Genomic DNA, 19830 nt, shown 5'->3' on the forward strand with positions numbered 1-19830 from the left:
ATAAGTGTGATAAATCAGCTTAAAAAGGTCATGGTTGGACAAAAATTAATATAGCACATGATATTTTATGGTGCTATTTTTTGCATTTGTGTGGGCTCCAGACACAAACCAAATGTAAAGTGTTCTTAACAAATAAAACAATATTATGTATTGTATTTCTGTTGTTTTGCTACACCAAATCCTATTTTCCCATAAACATTGCATTCAAAAATACAAAAAGCAATAAAATAACCTTTATGAAGCATTTACTCAGCTTAAAAAAGTGACTTTTTGGCTGGCCTGTTTTACGCCTGGTTTATTTGTGCATCACCATAAAACTGGATATTACGTGTGTGTTGACAGTTACAAAGTGCGAGGGGCCAAGGCAGTTTCGCTGTAAGAACGGGGAGTGTATCGACAGCAGCAAGGTGTGTAACAACGTAAAAGACTGCAAGGACTGGTCTGATGAACCCATGAAGGAGTGCGGTAAGATCCTGTCTCCTTGCAGCAAATACAAACAGTCATGCAAATACTCAATTATCCTGAGAGGTCGTGGCGCTTCATGTATACCCGAGCCAGTGTAGTGCTACTGATTAACACATTCACTTCCAGGCATCATCAACTTCTTTTAATGTGGGCGGTCACTCTTGCTGATAAGAGGAGCTTATTTTGATCAAGGCAGACTAAATCAGGACATTTCTCAACTGGGTTGTTATGATCAAAGAGCCAAGCGCCTGTGCCCTCTAGTGCGAGCTTAGACACGGAAATGTGATCAGACTACATTGCCCATTAGGAGCCACACAGATTATCCACACACCATCGATAATTAGCCTTTAGCAAGCTTCAAGCACGGATCTAACATCCCAGTCAATGCCAACGGCGCTGCAGTGGAGAAAAAGTATACAGGGTCATGAAATGTTCATGCTAAATTACATCTGCATGTATAAATACCCACATTTGGGGCTTGTATGATGTATCGGCTGATAGATATTCACCATCATCACATTGTCCTGAAACCACATAATTATTTCAGCATCTGCAATTATTCCTTCCAGAAGAACGCAGCTGTCAACATTTGCATTTGAAAATACGGGACATTTTCTGAAAATGCTGAGAAATGAAGGTATATTTCCAGTCTGTGGGGATGTGCTGGTGGAAACGCCCGACTGACTTCTGTGGTGCAACCTTGTTATTTTGCCAGCGTGCGTTTATTTTGAAGGCCTGACTTTATCTGCGACATGATGTGTTACGCCGATGTTTACGAGTGTTGCCGGGGGGTTTCTTTTTAATTAAAGATAAAGTACAGGAAAATACGAGAAACAATTTAAATGGGAGTAGAGCTGTAAAGAAGGGCAAAATATGCAAGTTACCCAGGGAAAAAAACTAAGACCACATTTAAACTGTGTAGGAAATACCTGTATGATGATTTTAATCAACATTCAAAACACTTCCTTGTGGTCTAGATAATAACTATTGGATATGTGTTGGTGTACATTTTGCTCCTCAATCACATTTATAACCTGCTTTTTGAGTCTGTTTGCAACACAGACACCTCCATTTCTGGAGGTGTTTCCAGATTGCTAATGCAATATATATATATATATATATATATATATATATATATATATATATATATATATATATATATATATATATATATATATATATATATATATATACATACTGTATATATGTGTGTATATATATAAATATATATATATATATATATATATATATATATATATATATACTGTATATATGTGTGTATATATATAAATATGCGTGTGTCTATATTTGTGTATATATGTGTATATATATATATATTTATATATATATAAATATGTGTATATATATATATATATATATATAAATATGTATACATACAAATATGTGTATATATATAAATATGTGTAATATATATATATATATATATATATATTAGGGGTGAGGGAAAAAATCGATTCGAATTCGAATCACGATTCTCACCTTGTGCGATTCAGAATCGATTCTCATTTTAAAAAAATCGATTTAAAAAAACCAAAACATTTTTATTTATTTAAAAAATATATATATATATTTTTTTTATTAATTAATCCAACAAAACAATACACAGCAATACTATAACAATGCAATCCAATGCCAAAACCAAACCCGACCCAGCAACACTCAGAACTGCAATAAACAGAGCAATTGAGAGGAGACACAAACACGACACAGAACAAACCAAAAGTAGTGAAACAAAAACTAATATTATCAACAACAGTATCAATATTAGTTACAATTTCAACATAGCAGTGATTAAATATCCCTCATTGACATTATCATTAGACATTTATTAAAAAAAAAAAAAAAGAACAATAGTGTCACAGTGGCTTACACTTGCATCGCATCTCATAAGCTTGACAACACACTGTGTCCAATATTTTCACAAAGATAAAATAAGTCATATTTTTGGTTCATTTAATAGTTAAAACAAATTTACATTATTGCAATCAGTTGATAAAACATTGTCCTTTACAATTATAAATGTTTTTTTACAAAAATCTACTACTCTGCTTGCATGTCAGCAGACTGGGGTAGATCCTGCTGAAATCCTATGTATTGAATGAATAGAGAATTGTTTTGAATCGGGAAAAAATCGTTTTTGAATCGAGAATCGTGTTGAATTGAAAAAAAAATCGATTTTGATTCGAATCGTGACCCTAAGAATTGATATCGAATCGTGGGACACCCAAAGATTCACAGCCCTAATATATATATATATATATATATATATATATATATATATATATATATATATATATATATATATATATATATATATATATATATATATATATATATATATATATATATATATATATATATATATATATATATATATTGTGTGATACACACACACACATTTAAAGGCCTACTGAAACCCACTACTACCGACCACGCAGTCTGATAGTTTATACATCAATGATGAAATCTTAACATTGAAACACATGCCAATACGGCCGGGTTAACTTATAAAGTGCAATTTTAAAATTCCCGCCACACTTCCGGTTGAAAAACTCCTTTGGATATGATTTAAAATCCACGGAAGTGGTTGGACCCCATCGGACCCGATACAGAAACCTCTTGTTTTCTTCGACAAAATTCCACAGTATTTTGGACGTCTGTGTTGGTGAATCTTTTGCAATTTGTTTAATGAACAATGGAGGCTGCAAAGAAGAACGTTGTAGGTGGGATCGATCAGTGTATTAGCGGCTAAGTACAATACTTACAGCAACACAACAAGGACTACTTACTACGCCTAGCCGATGCTTGCCGCCAAACCCACGGATTAAGTCCTTCGTCGCGCCGTCGATCGCTGGAACGCAGGTGAGCACGGCTGTTGATGGGAAGATGAGGGCTGGCTGGCGTAGGTGGAGCGCTAATGTTTTTATCATAGTTCTGTGAGGTACGGTTGCTAAGTTGCTAAATTAGCCTTAGCGTCGTTAGCAACAACATTGTTAAGCCTTACCAGGCTGAGAATTTTTAACCGTGTAGTTACATGTACATGGTTTAATAGTATTGTTGATCTTCTGTCTATCCTTCCAGTCAGGGGTTTATTTATTTTGTTTCTATCTTCATTTGAGAACGATGCTATCACGTTAGCTCAGTAGCTAAGTGTGTCACCGATGTTTTGTCTTGGAGATAAAGGTCACTTTAAATGTCCATTTCGCATTCTCGACTCTCATTTTCAAGAGGATATAGTATCCGAGGTGGTTTAAAATACAAATCCGTGATCCACAATAGAAAAAGGAGAGAGTGTGGAATCCAATGAGCCAGCTTGTACCTAAGTTACGGTCAGAGCGAAAAAAGATACGTCCATCACTGCCTCTCCAGTCCTTCACTGTAACGTTCCTCATCTACGAATCTTTCATCCTCGCTCAAATTAATGGGGTAATCATCGCTTTGTCGCTCCGAATCTCTCGCTCCATTGTAAACAACGGGGAATTGTGAGAAATACTAGCTCCTGTGACGTCACGCTACTTCCGGTACAGGCAAGGCTTTTTTATCAGCGAGCAAAAGTTGTGAACTTTATCGTCGATTTTCTCTACTAAATCCTTTCAGCAAAAATATGGCAATATCGCGAAATGATCAAGTATGACACATAGAATGGATCTGCTATTCCCGTTTAAATAAAAAAAAATCATTTCAGTAGGCCTTTAAGGACAGAATTATTTGCCCATCCCACATGAACATTTCATTATTGTGCTGTTATATATAGCAATTAATTTTTAACACATCTTTTCCAAGCATCCTACTTTCATTTTGGATGCTTCAAATAGTTTTTTGCACACAGGAAGTTGTTTCACAAAAAACAAAAATTACCAGTCAAAATCATTAGCCCCCATGAGTCTGAAAGACTTCAATTGTTGGAAGCAATGTTCTCTGATTAATCAAACCTAATTGAAGTCACTAGTGAACACTGACTCTGTAAGTGAGACCTGTAGCGCAGAGCAGAAGATTCCGTTCACGCTGGATGATTCAGTACTCAGAAAGCATCATGCCAAAAACGAAATAAATCAGTTTAGCCTTAAGGAAAATAATCATTGATGCACACTAAGAAGAAGATGGTTACACAAGGTTATCACAGCGTTGTCTAGTGTCAAGAACTGGAGTGAGAAGTATCATCAAGATATTCAAAGGCAGCCACATGGTACAAAACAAGCCTGACAGAGGTAGGAAAGGAAATATTTCAAAGACTGTGGAAATAAAGCCAGTGAAAGATGTGTCATGACCTCAGAACAAATGCCACGACACTAGTGAATGACTTGGCCAAGTCTGGAATTGTAGTCTCAAAGAAGACAATCACTGGAGCCTAGGAATGGACTGCGAGGCTGCAGACCAAGAAAAAGTCCACTTCTGCAATAAAGACACCTTTGAGCCAGACTGAAGTATACAAAGGACAACCTAGAGAAAGACTATGTATACTATAAGCATATCCTTTGTTAGTTCAAACATAACTAGAGCTCTTTGGCCATCGAGACACTGCACTGCAAAAAGTCAGTGTTCTAAAACTAGAAAAAAAAAAAAAAGAATTAGGGGTATTTTATTTGAACTCAGCAAAATTACCTGCCAATAGAACAAGAAAAATTTGGCTTGTCAAGACTTTCCAAAACAAGTAAAATTAGCTAACCTCAATGAATCCAAAAATACCTTAAAATAAGTATATTCTCACTAATAACAAGTGCACTTTTCTTGGTAGAAAAAAAAAAGAGACCTTTTTGCTCAATATGTAGAAAAATATTCTTAAATTAAGTAAATGCTAGTGCCTTTATCTTGACATAATGATATGCGCTCGGCATTACATTTCTTGAAACCAACAAACTTATACTAAAAACTAATTTATTGTTCTTAATGGAAAGGCAACAAGGCAACCGCTTCTACTAGCCGCTCAGGCAAATCTAAAAATGCATTTTTCCATCGACAACATGACATCATCGCGCCAAGTGCATGCTCTTTCAGTCAATTAGTGCGCATATATACAGCCCGGCCCCCGGCCAAATTTTTTTAAATTGTCATTTTGAAGAATTTATCTGAATGTGCATGAACTGTCTCTGTTCAAAATTGTTTAAAATGTCACATGTTAAATGTTTAAATATTAACTGTCCGTTTACTGTACTGTGCCAACTCTACTACTCTATGAGTACGTATTTTCTATTGTTTCATTGAAAATAAAACAGCAAAGTCCATTTGGCTGTCATCTGTTTTAATTATGAGACACAATTTTGTCAAAATCATGATTTTTTTTTCATGCTTGAAATAAGAAATTATTACTTTAAAAAAAGTAGTTTTATACTTGTGAGTGTTGATGACACAGCTTTGCAACAATATATATTTTAGTTTCAAGCATGTTTTACTCAATATAGGTCATAAAATCTCAGCAACAAGCTGTAATATCTTACTGAGATCATTTAGGACCAAAACCCTTAAAACAAGTAAAACACTCTAACATAAAATCTGCTTAGTGAGAAGAATTATCTTATCAGACAGAAAATGAGCAAATATCACCCTTATTTGAGATATTTCATCTTACTTAGATTTCAGTTTTTGCAGTGTGCTTATGTTTGGAGAAAGAAGGGAGAGGAATGCAACCCATGGTCATGAACATGGTCACCACAGTGAAGCATGGTGGTAGGAGCATTATGCTGTGGGAACACGTCAATGCATGGTCATGAACATGGTCACCACAGTGAAGCATGGTGGTAGGAGCATTATGCTGTGGGAACACGTCAATGCATTTAGAACTGGGATTCTTGTCAAGGTGGAAGGAATCCTGAAGAAAGGAGGATATTTGAAGACCTTGGAGGAAAACCTCAAGCAGTCAGCAGCAAAACTGGGTATGGGTCGGCCCAAAATATACATCACTCCTGGTAAATAAGTACTTCCAGAAGGCCAAAGTGAATGTTATTGTCTGGCCGACACAAAGACCTGACTTGAATCCCATCAGGAATCTTTGGGGAGAATTGAAGACGGCAGAAGGCCGTCAAATCTGAGGGACCTTGAGAGGTTTGCCAAAGAAGAATAGGCTGGGATTGCTGAGGAGATGTGTGCGAGACTATAACACAACTATAACTATAACACAAGATTGCAACCCAGCAAAAAGGACACAATACTGCTATCAGAATCAGGAGGGCTAATAATTTTGACCCTAGTAGTTTTAGGTTTTGGTTAAATAATTGTGTTTGAGTTTGCATTAAAAAAATCTGTTTTTATCAGCATTTATGTCACTGTATGTCGCAGTGCAGTGTTGTGCACATGCCAAGTTTACTGTAGATTGAAATAATAATGTATTCAAAATGTTTGTGTTTTGTCATAGCCTAAAGCAGAGAGGGGGGTTACCCTGCCGGCTGAGAGCTTGACTTAATGTCCAAATAAATATGTGCACCTCGTTGTGGCATCTTGTCGTAGCCAGATTTCAAAACCCATCCAAAACTGTGTATAAGCACATATCGTTTTTTTCCATATAGGATTTATATTATATTTTAAAATATATATTTCCTATATCAAAAAACAAACCCCGTTAAAAAGAGAACGCCAGCAGTCACCAAAATCAGAATCAAATAAATGTGTTTTAATCAGCCTTTTTAGTCATCCAGCAGCTATAAAATTATAAAATTATATTGCTGACCAGACCTTACGTCTAATATTTTTATTTCTGACAACCCAAATATGTTGACACGTACACAAAGAATATTATTTCCCTCATTTTTCGTCCGTGTCAGTTTGTATGAACTGCTAAATATAGATGCAAAATAGCACCCACAGAGCAGTTTTAGTCTTGATAAATCACAGTGCGAGTACTAAATGATTATATTTGCATCTCCTGCTCTCAGTATTGTGAGCATTCTGATGATCAGCATATATTTTGCATATACATGAAGACAGACACGCTAAAGGATTGCGGTCTTTATTTTGCTCATTTAAAGGCCTACTGAAACCCACTACTACCGACCACGCAGTCTGATAGTTTATATATCAATGAGGAAATCTTAACATTGCAACACATGCCAATACGGCCGGGATAACTTATAAAGTGCAATTTTAAATTTCCCGGGAAACTTCCGCTTGAAAACGTCTAGGTATGATGACATTTGCGCGTGACGTCAATGGTTGAAACGGAAGTATTCGGACACATTGTATCCCAATACAAACAGCTCTGTTTTCATCGCAAAATTCCACAGTATTCTGGACATCTGTGTTGGTGAATCTTTTGCAATTTGTTTAATGAACAATGGAGACTGCAAAGAAGAAAGCTGTAGGTGGTATCAGTGTATTAGCGGCTGGCTGCAGCAACACAACCAGGAGGACTTTGAGTTGGATAGCAGACGCGATATCCGACGCTAGCCGCCGACCGCATCGATGATCGGGTGAAGTCCTTCGTCGCGCTGTCGATCGCTGGAACGCAGGTGAGCACGGGTGTTGATGAGCAGATGAGGGCTGGCGTAGGTGGAGTGCTAATGTTTTTATCATAGCTCTGACGAGGTCCCGTAGCTAAGTTAGCTTCAATGGCGTCGTTAGCAACAGCATTGCTATGCTTCGACAGGCGGCACAGCATTAACCGTGTGGTTACAGGTGTAGTGTTTGGTTCGGTGTCTCCTGATAGTAGTATTGTTGATCTTCTGTCTATCCTTCCAGTCAGGGGCTTATTTCTTTTGTTTCTATCTGCATTTAAGCACGATGCTATCACGTTAGCTCCGTTGCTAAAGTGCTTCGCCGATGTATTGTCGTGGAGATAAAAGTCACTGTGAATGTCCATTTCGCGTTCTCGACTCTCATTTTCAAGAGGATATAGTATCCGAGGTGGTTTAAAATACAAATCCGTGATCCACAATAGAAAAAGGAGAAAGTGTGGAATCCAATGAGCCCTTGTACCTAAGTTACGGTCAGAGCGAAAAAAGATACGTCGTGCACTGCACTCTAGTCCTTCACTCTCACGTTCCTCATCCACAAATCTTTCATCCTCGCTCAAATTAATGGGGTAATCGTCACTTTCTCGGTCCGAATCGCTCTCGCTGCTGGTGTAAACAATGGGGAAATGTGAGGAGCCTTTCAACCTGCGACATCACGCGACTTCCGTTACAGGCAAGGCTTTTTTTATCAGCGACCAAAAGTTGTGAACTTTATCATCGATGTTCTCTACTAAATCCTTTCAGCAAAAATACGGCAATATCGCGAAATGATCAAGTATGACACATAGAATGGATCTGCTATCCCCGTTTAAATTTTAAAAAAATAATTTCAGTAGGCCTTTAAGAGACCCAGTCCTCTGCACACAACCATTATACATTGGATTTGCTTGCGCTATCAAGCTTGATCACGTTTTAATACACGCAAACTTTTTTTTTTTTTTTTTTTTTTTTCTTTTTTTTTTTTTTTTTTTAAATGTCCTGCCCAGCTTCTCGGGCAAATCATATAGCAGATGTAGATGCCCATATCGGCTGTTCAGATTTACTTTACAAAAGAGAAGTGTAGGATACTTCTCTTGTTGCCTTACTTGTATTTTGACTTTATTAAATGTATTTATATTATCATTTGGTGCAGCCGGGCCGGAGCAGGAGGGGATAGAAAGAGAGAAAAAGGAAGACAGAGGGGGGAATTGTGGGGACAAGAGGGGGATTAGACAGAGAGACAAAAACAACAACAGCAAACACAACAACAGCAACAACAGAGCAACATCAGCAAATACGACATGTACAAATATGATGGTAAAAGTAATAGCAAATAAGCAGTTAGCGAAAATTAAAAAAAAAAAAAAATACAGAAATGACAATGAGCATTATTACACTAAAAATGGAGCAATATGAATACCAATAGAAATAGTGCTATTGATAATAAACAATACCAGTACTTTACCTTTATTATCAACAATACAATTGTTCAAATGCAACAATACATATACGTAATGATAACTTGAGATACGAAAGAATGCAGAAAAATGGAGGGGAAGAAAGAGAAGCAACCTTAACCTTGTAGATTGTTATAGTAACAATAGGTTAAGCTTTGTCAGTGTGCCATGTGTTATACCCAGTTTATCCTAGGGCAACAACGTTAATATATGTTTGATGAAACGTGATTATGTGCATGAGTGTATGTGTGCATATGTACTTGTATATGTACAGTATGTGTATGTGTGCTTGTACAGTGAATGTATATGTACAGTATGTGTATATGTGTGTACAGCGAATGTATATGTACAGTATGTGTATACAGTATGTGTGTTTGAACAGTGAATGTATAAGTACAGTATGTGTAAATGTGTGTTTGTACAGTGAATGTATATGTACAGTATATGTATGTGTGTGTTTGTACAGTGAATGTATATGTACAGTATATGTATGTGTGTGTTTGTACAGTGAATTTATGTGTAGTATGTGTTTGTGTGTGTTTGTACAGTGAATGTATATGTACAGTATGTGTATATGTATGTTTTTACAGTGAATGTATATGTACAGTATGTGTATACAGTATGTTTGTATAATGAATGTGCGTGTGGATGTACGAACTTTGAGTGTGTAAATATGTACTGTATTTATTTGTATATGTATGTGGGAGCGTAGGTACCTATGTATGTGTGTATGTATGTGTGTGAGTATATGTGAATTTGCATGTACAATACATTTGACTCCCAGTGTGTGCGGGAGCCAGAGTACGACCCCAGCCTCCCCGAGAGCCCATCCCACAAACAGTAGGTGTGGTGCCCAGGGAACCAGGGGCCACCGCCCCCACGCAGCCAAGCCGGACAGCGACAGGAACCCCAGAGCCTGGCCCACCGTGCCGCCCACAAGGGCCAGCAGCAGGCCGCAGACAGACGCACCCGGCAGAGGACAAGGCACGAGAAAAACAGGGGGCAGCCAGACCCCAAGCCAGCGAGAGACCACACCCCACACGGACAGAAAGGCGGGACGCCCCGCCCGAGGGGCCCGGAGACCCCCCGCAACCGGACGGGAAGACCGCCCCCGCAAACTTTTAGTCCAGGGGTGTCAAACGTACGGCCCGTACAGGTTTTATCCAGCCCACGGGATGAGTTTGCGCAGTATAAAAATGAGCAGAAATGTTTTAATGAAATAAACAGCTGTCCTAAATGTGTGCAGTAGATGTCGCAATAGCAATTATTTGCATCTTTGTAGATTATGCTACATATGTAAAAAAAAAAATAAACCACATGATGTTAGTGCACCGTTGAGGAAAATGAGCAAACTACATTAAAAAAAATTAACACCAATGAGTTGACTGATGAACATTATCCCATCATTTATTTAGAAAGTATAAATAACGACAAATAAAGATAGAATACTATTAACCGCAACATGTAAGGGTAAAAAAACAAAACAACAACGTTATGATTTGTACATTTTCAGAATGTGCTTGTTCTATTTCTAAACAAATCAGAATCAGAATCAGAATCAGAAATACTTTAATAATCCCCGAGGGGAAATTAAGATTTTCAGCACAATCCCATTCAAGAGCGGACAAACATTACAGGGAGACAGAACAGGATCGCTGACGGGTCTGCCAACTTCCGGCGCCCCTTACAAAAAAGGTGAGAAACAGGGAGGAAGGGGTGGGTGAGAAAAAAAAATCAGTCTATGCCTGGGCCCCTGGAGAGGGGGTCCAGACTGAGGCCAAGGAAGAAAATAAAAACATCTTAGCCATGTGTGTAAGAGGGAAACATCAAAGAACAAAAAGGACATTAAAGACATTAAAAAGCAGAGCTTACGCAACCAAGAAAACAATCTGAAAAATAGTTGTCTTTGTTTTTAAGTTATCGTGCTGTGATTTTACCAGTCTGGCCCACTTGGAAGTAGATTTTTCTCAATGTGGCCCCCGATCTAAAATGAGTTTGACACCCCTGCTTTAGTCGATCAGGCCCAAAGTGTAATGTTTTTGTTTGAGGCTTGTGTTCCTCACGTCAAACAATGTAATCCACAAAAACAATCCTGGAACTTTTCTGACACCTCTCCCATAGGGACCATTTACGTTTAGAATGTCACTCAGTGCAGTACACAACTCCTGCCTGTTAAAAAAGTGTAAATATCAAGCCATGTTATACGTGTATCTGTCCTACTACTTACTGCTTTAAAATGTCAAAATGACAGCTAGGAAAAGACTTGCAGAGTACTTCAGCTGTACTCATTTTGCATGTTTTTTATTAATTTATTGCAAGATGCCTGCTTGTTCATACCATGTTTAAAATGTCTGAAGATATTCATTTGCTCCTTTCTCTGTTTCTATTCACGCAGCGTCTCCCAGCTTAAATGTTTCTCCGCAGTACCTGTAGCCTTGAAGCTTAAATCTTTAATCTAAACCGGTAATGAAGTACCAGCTTTAGCTTTCTGCAGTGATCTCTCCACACTCCCCCGGGGGCAGCTGAAAGACAAGGGGATAAATGGAGACTTTGAAACAGATACAATAGAAAAAGGACGTGCAAAGGTGGGAAGTGGGGAGAATTAAACAAGAGGATGAAGCATATGAAGGGAGCAGAATGTGGAAACAATTGTGGGTGGGAATTGAATGCATGGGTTCAACTAATGTGTCAGAGGGTAATTTGTGGGTTATGAACATAAACACTAGCATGCCCTCGTGGAACTACAGCTCTTTTATTCCCCATTTCCAAGTCTGTTTATTGTGGATCAACATTTTCCTGTACCCTCACGAATGATCTTAACTCTCAACTTTAAGTTTTGACTCGCTGTTTTATTGTGTGCCACTGTTGTGTCATTAAATCTGCCTTGCTCCTTCTGCCATTCTGTCTGCAGGCCTGAACGAGTGTGCCGACAACAACGGTGGCTGCTCCCACATCTGCAGGGACCAGAGAATTGGTTTTGTTTGTGACTGTCCATCTGGGTACAAACTTCTGGACAAAAAGACTTGTGGCGGTAAAGATAAAAAAAAAAACACACTCACATGCAAAGTGTTAAATATTCCAACCGTTATTGCACAATCCTTTCCTATATTGCCATAAAATGGATTTACTATAATATGACCAATTTGCAACCCAGGAGAAGTTAAGTAATGTTTGTTTTTCTTTTGTTTGCTTGACTAAACAAACTAAATCCTGCTAAATGACATAGCATCTTTTCATTGAATGGCTACTTCATGTAAGAATTGTCTTTATTTCTATACGGTTTATGGCCATTTCACTCTATTCTGTCAATGGCCACAAGACATCAACATAAAGCCACACCATAACAACGTTATGCCACAACACATCGACATAAAGCCACAACACAACAACTTTACACCACAAGTCAACATAAAGCTACAACACATCAACATGAAGCCAGAACAAAACAACTTTACACCGCAACAAATAAACATAGAGCCACAACACGGCAACTTTCTGCCATACCACAACATAAAGCCACAACACAACAATGTTAAGCCACAATATATCAACATAAAACCACAACACAACAACTTTGCGCCACAACAAATCAACATAAAGCCATAACACAACAACTTTACGCCACAATACAACAACTATACACCGCAACACAACATAAAGCCACAACACAACAACTTTACACCACTGCAGGTCAACATAAAGCCAACAACTTTATGCCACAAGTCAACATAAAGTAGACTGACCATACGTCCTCTTTTCCCCGGACATGTCCTCTTTTGCGGGGCTGTCCGGGCATGGTTTCTTAAATGCCTCAAATGTCCGGCATTTTGAGTCAGGGTTGCGTGTATTTTCAATGTACGTCCAGGGTTGAAAAGGGGTTAAAAACATAACAAATTGTGAAGGTGTGCAGCAGCATTCGTGAGGGAGGGGCAGAGACAGAGAGAGTGAGAGAGCGAGGGAGTGGATTGATTGACGTACTTGCCAACCCTCCCGATTTTCCCGGGAGACTCCCGAATGTCAGTGTCCCCCTCGAAAATCTCCCGGGGCAACCATTCTCCCGAAATTCTCCCGATTTCCCTCCAGACTACAATAGAGGGCGTGCCTTAAAGGCACTGCCTTTGCGTGCCGGTCCAGTCACATCATTTCTATGGCTTTTCACACACACAAGTGAATGCAATGCATACTTGGTCAACAGCCATACAGGTCACACTGAGGGTGACCGTATAAACAACTTTAACACTGTTACTAATATGTGCCACACTGTGAACCCACACCAAACAAGAATGACAAACACATTTCGGGAGAACATCCGCACCGTAACACAACATAAACACAACAGAACAAATACCCAGAACCCCTTGCAGCACTAACTCTTCCGGGACGTTACAATATACACCCCCACCCACCCACCCACCTTATATATTTATATATATATATAAACAATCAGAATCAGAAATACTTTATTAATCCCAGATGGGAAATTACAATTTAGAGGTTAATTTGAATATTTCTACCTCTGCACTTTTTTCCAAAACTGGGAATGTTACAGAGTATAAGTGTGACTTATTTTGTTATACTATCAAGCAGTGTTGGCGTTAACACACTTTTTGTGTCTTTTTAACGCATTGAAATCAGAAAGGACGCACTTTTTTTTTTTTCTTTACCATTTGCGGCCCACAGCTAATGTTTTAAAGGCCCACGGCACATTCTAAAAATACTATTAAAATAAACAAAACATAACAAAAGTGAAATAAAAAAGTGTAAAGGTGAAATGTAATTTAGAAAAAGTTGCAATGTTGACTAATAAAACAAAGCTGTTTTTTTTTCTTTCAAACTGTCATTGCTCAAAACATAATATTGATTCAAAATCAATGTTATTATGAATTATTGACCTATCCAAGGTTCCGATTACGTCACATCAAATATTGCACTTTGAAAAATATTTCTGGTGTAATTTTGCATATTTTGTGTGTTTGCCATAAAAAACAGGGCGGAAAACAAACAAACAAAAAAACAACATTAAAAAAACTAAAACATTTTGAAATGAGGAATAGATCTGAAGTTGATGTAGACTCCAGAGATTTAAGCGTTAAATATAAAATGTATGTATGCCCTGGCACACCATTATCATCATTTCATGACCGAAGCAAAACACTTTTTACTCTTTTATACTGAAATAAATACACCTACAACTTTTTCAATAAAAACATAGACAAAACTACTACAACTTATTAAATAAAAACATAGAAAAAACTACCAGCAGTGTTAAAGTTTACATCCGTGAAGGAAAGAAGAAAGTGAATGAATGTTTATAACTGAATACATTTACATATGTATACACTTTTGTCTTCTTTTTTTATTATTTCTTTTAATGAATTGAGTAACGTTTATGACAACCTTTTTCCAAAACACAATATAGAATGTGAGATATAACAGGATAATGCATACGTTTATCATTTGTTTTCAAAACGCTTACAAAAAAGTGGGACCCCAAAAATTTACTGTGGGACCCCATTTTTATGACTTGAGATTTTGAAAATTCCTAGCACCAACACTGCTGTCAACAGAGGAGAAAAAATACTATATTTTATAAAGCAAGTTCGAGTATCATTGGCAAATTTTCACTTAGTCCCGGCCTTGGCGTGCTGCCCGCCTTGGCACGCATATACAGTATGTGTCCTCTTTTTGGGATTTCAGAATATGGTCAGCCTAACATAAAGCTACAACACATCAATATGTATATACAGTATACTATATATATATAGAAAATCCGTTTTTTTTGTTTTTTTTTATTTGGTGCAGGAGAGGATAGAAAGAGAAAAAAGGGGGGATAAGAGAGAGACAACAACAGAAAACACAACAACAACAACAACAACAGAACAACATCAGCAAATAGGATATGTACAAATATGATGGTAAAAGTGATAGCAAAGAAGCAGTTAGTGAAATAAATAATACAGAAATGACAATGAGCATTATTACACTACAAATGGAGCAATACAAATACCAATAGAAATAGCACTATTGATAATGAATAATAACAATAATTACCTCCATTATCAACTATACAATTGTTTCAAATGCAACAATACATATATGTAATGATAACTTGAAATACAAAAGAAAGCAGATAAATGGAGGGGAAGAAAGAGAAGCCAACTATATTAACCTTGTAGATTGTTATAGTAACAATAGGTTAAGCTTTGTCAGTGTGCCATGTGTTACCCAGTTTTCCCTAGGGCAACAACGTTAATATATGTTTGATGAAACGTGATTATATGTATGTATATGTACTTGTGTATGTACAGTATGTGTATATGGATGTTTGTACAGTGAATGTGCGTGTGGATGTACAAACTTTGAGTACCGGTATGTAGGTATGTACTATATTTGTGTATGTATGTGGGAGCGTATTTATGTATATATGTCTGAATAATTGTTTGTACGTGAGTATATATGTGTACTTGTATGTACAATATATTTGACTCCCGGTGTGTGCGGGAGCCAGAGTACGGCCCCAGCCACCCAGAGAGCCCAACCCAAAACAGTCTTTGTTTTGGGTTGAAAAACAGAAAATCACAGATTTGTATTGGTTTATAAACTGAACTAAGGTTGGACATTTTGGGGAAAAAATGTTTAACCCCGCATTCCAACTAATTCATAGTTGAACCCTACATATTGAAACACAAAGCGCTGAATGTGTTTGTAGTGTCAAAGCACTTTGAGAAGCTTAAAGGTAGAAAAGCTCTATATAAGCACCGTAATTTTCGAACTATAAGTCGCACCGGAGTATAAGCCGCACCGCCGAAAATGCATAATAAAGAAGGAAAAAAACATATATAAGTCGCACTGGAGTATAAGTCGCATTTTTTGGGGAAATTTATTTGATAAAACCCAACACCAAGAATAGACATTTGAAAGGCAATTTGAAATAATGAAAGAATAGTGAACAACAGGCTGAATAAGTGTACGTTATATGACGCATAAATAACCAACTGAGAACGTGCCTGGTATGTTAACGTAACATATTATGGTAAGAGTCATTCAAATAACTATAACATATAGAACATGCTTGAGACGACCTGGTCGCATCGTGGTGCGAGGTGTTCTCCCAAGGATGCAGACGGGCTCGGACACAGCTTGCAGGTAGAAAAATGATTTATCTTAGAACTAAATCAGACAAGAGAAAAACAAAAACGACTAGCATGGGAGCTAGCAAGCAAAATAATCTAGCATGAGAGCTAGCAGGAAGCAAAGTGGTCGTCAGCTGTTGCATGAGAACAAACTAGGAAGCCAGCCCGAGTGAGGCCCGGGCAAAGACTAAATAGCCCTCTGATCAGTGCTCGGGCAACAGGTGCGCGTCCCGAACGCTGATCAGAGGCAGGTGAGTAAAATCTGCAGTCATGGCAACAGAAACAAACACGTGACGCTAAAGTGTAAACAAATTGTGATCCGAGCAGCGGATCCTAACAATGCTATACGTTTACCAAACAATCTGTCACTCCTAATCGCTAAATCCCATGAAATCTTATACGTCTAGTCTCTTACGTGAATGAGATAAATAATATTATTTGATATTTTACGGTAATGTGTTAATAATTTCACACATAAGTCGCTCCTGAGTATAAGTCGCACCCCCGGCCAAACTATGAAAAAAACTGTGACTTATAGTCCGAAAAATATGGTAAAATCCCTTTACAATTTGTGCTGTGTTGCTGTGTGCATTTGTTGTGAGTTTTGCAATTGTGTCGTGGCTGATAGTCGTTGCGGCATTTGTTGTGACCTTTCTCCTCCACCATAATTCTGTGCATATACTGTATTATTCACCAGAAATGCTAAACTTTATTATTGGCAAACGGTGACTCGCATATTAAATCCTTGCTGAATGTACTATCAGCAAGTTTCGACAACATTGCACTGTAATTGCTATTGATCATGCACTGTGCATGAATAAATACATGTGCAGTTACCATTCATGGCTTCTTATGCATACTCCAAATTTTGCTTTCATACTCCTAACAGTCTGTCTCTGCTCTCTACAGACATCGATGAATGCGAGAACCCAGAAGCCTGCAGTCAAATCTGCATCAATTACAAAGGGGATTATAAGTGTGAGTGCTATGAAGGTTACGAGATGGACCCTGCCTCCAAGACCTGCAAAGCTGTGGGTAAGTCAGTCATCAAACACATGCACTCATACTGGATGCTCATCCGCACCAAAGTACAGACAATACAACATTTACCCTTTATTTCCGACAGCCCTAGCTACTACCAGATTCCGTCCTCCACTTGTATATCTATGGGGACCCCCTGAAAAGAGAATACTTGCTTTATATGCAGGCCCCGCTCAGCAGTCTGTGTAAAGATAAACATTTGCCGTCTTTTTTTCTGTGGTCTCCACTAATGAAAAGTTTACAGCCAGCTGCGTCTCTTCTCCCTGGGGTGTGAAGGAAAGGATGTTGTTGGAAGCCACTGTCTGTTCGCTAAAGGGCAAAGGCAGGGTCTGCTGGCTGCGTTGGCCTGGGTAAACACTCCTTGTCCTGTAATTTAAAAAAAAAAAAAAAAGTGCCTGCTTCCTGAAGTAGCAATGACATAGTTGAATGCTCGCTGGAGCTAAGAAAAACTTGAAAATGCACAATACAAGTTGTTTTTTAGTAGACCCACATTGCCTTACTCATACCAATACACTCAGATTTAATTTGAATTCTTATAAATCACAACTCAATAAGAAATAACATAAGGACGGCTGTATCTGCCAAGAAGGTTATCTTTTATTTTAAAATAATGATTTAACAACTTGTTTAAAAAACAGTAAAGAGGATATTATGTCGGTAATGACCAACTATATAATCTATTTAATGGTGTGCGGCTTGGCGCAGACGGTAGAGCGGCCGTGCCAGCAGCTTGAGGGTTCCAAGCCGTTGTGTCCTTGGGCAAGACACTTAACCCTTGCTCCTGATGGGTCGTGGTTAGCAAGGCGCATGGCAGCTTCCGCCATCAGTGTGTAAATGTGTGTGAATGGGTTAGTCTAAATGTGTGTGACTGGGTTAGTGTGCATTACAATGTCAATCAATCAATCAAAGTTTACTTATATAGCCCTAAATCATGAGTGTCTCAAAGGGCTGCACAAGCCACAACGACATCCTCGGCTCAGATCCCACATCAGGGCAAGAAAAAACTCAACCTAATGGGATGACAATGAGAAACCTTGGAGGAGCGCTTGAATGTAAAGCACTTTGGGCATCATTCCATGTATAGTAAAGTGCCATATAAATACAGACCATTTACCATTTACAATTTGGGCTGCTGCATCGCTTCTGAGTTGTCAAAGGTTTGTGCTAGATTATAAATCATACCTTAGACCTGGATAGTAAAAGGTTGTGGCCATAAGCTAAGAATTTGGTTACATTTGAAATTAAATTTTACACATGAAGACATCGCTAGACAGACGTAACAACATGCTCGTTTGCTCCCACTTTTTTACCTGAGGAGTGAGAATTATAATGAATAATCATCTAAAAGGGGAAGACTAGGCTTGTGCTAAAAGATACAAACATATCATCAGTCGGCGTCCCTTTGTACAGTAAGATATTTTGTAGAGATGTCCGATAATGGCTTTTTTGCCGATATTGTCCAACTCTTAATTACCGATACCGATATATATACAGTCGTGGAATTAACACATTATTATGCCTAATTTTGTTGTGATGCCCCGCTGGATGCATTAAACAATGTAACAAGTTTTTCCAAAATAAATCAACTCAAGTTATGGAAAAAAATGCCAACATGGCACTGCCATATTTATCATTGAAGTCACAAAGTGCATTATTTTTTTTAACATGCCTCAAAACAGCAGCTTGGAATTTGGGACATGCTCTCCCTGAGAGAGCATGAGGAGGTTGAGGTGGGCAGGGTTGGGGGGGTAGGGTTGAGGTGGGCGGGGGGGTTAAGGAGTAGAGGGGGGGTATATTGTAGCGTCCCGGAAGAGTTAGTGCTGCAAGGGGTTCTGGGTATTTGTTCTGTTGTGTTTATGTTGTGTTACGGTGCGGATGTTCTCCCGAAATGTGTTGATAGGTTGATTGGCAACACTAAATTGGCCCTAGTGTGTGAATGTGAGTGTGAATGTTGTCTGTCTATCTGTGTTGGCCCTGGGATGAGGTGGCGACTTGTCCAGGGTGTACCCCGCCTTCCGCCCGATTGTAGCTGAGATAGGCTCCAGCACCCCCCGCGACCCCGAAGGGAATAAGCGGTAGAAAATGGATGGATGGATGGATTCTTGTTTGGTGTGGGTTCACGGTGTGGCGCATATTTGTAACAGTGTTAAAGTTGTTTATACCGTCACCCTCTGTGTGACCTGTATGGCTGTTGACCAAGTATGCCTTGCATTCACTTGTGCGTGTGAAAAGCCGTAGATATTATGTGACTTGGCCGGCACGCAAAGGCAGTGCCTTTAAGGTTTATTGGCG

General features: G+C 38.4%; 1 protein-coding gene across 8 annotated transcripts in view; it reads left to right on the top strand.

Moving 5' to 3' along the window:
- The window catches only part of lrp8 (low density lipoprotein receptor-related protein 8, apolipoprotein e receptor), a 410737-nt gene that overhangs the window by 275776 nt on the left and 115131 nt on the right, over window positions 1–19830 (top strand). For 6 of the 8 annotated variants that reach the window (XM_062028225.1, XM_062028222.1, XM_062028224.1 and 3 more), the window contains exons 7-9: window positions 343–465; window positions 12276–12395; window positions 17407–17532. In XM_062028225.1, the coding sequence (XP_061884209.1) occupies window positions 343–465; window positions 12276–12395; window positions 17407–17532 (369 nt within the window). The remainder of the gene's footprint in view (window positions 1–342; window positions 466–12275; window positions 12396–17406; window positions 17533–19830) is intronic. The other 2 variants (XM_062028227.1, XM_062028226.1) reach the window with 1 other exon arrangement.

Source organism: Entelurus aequoreus, linkage group LG19 (genome assembly GCF_033978785.1).
Source record: "Entelurus aequoreus isolate RoL-2023_Sb linkage group LG19, RoL_Eaeq_v1.1, whole genome shotgun sequence".
NCBI classification, from domain to species: domain Eukaryota; kingdom Metazoa; phylum Chordata; class Actinopteri; order Syngnathiformes; family Syngnathidae; genus Entelurus; species Entelurus aequoreus.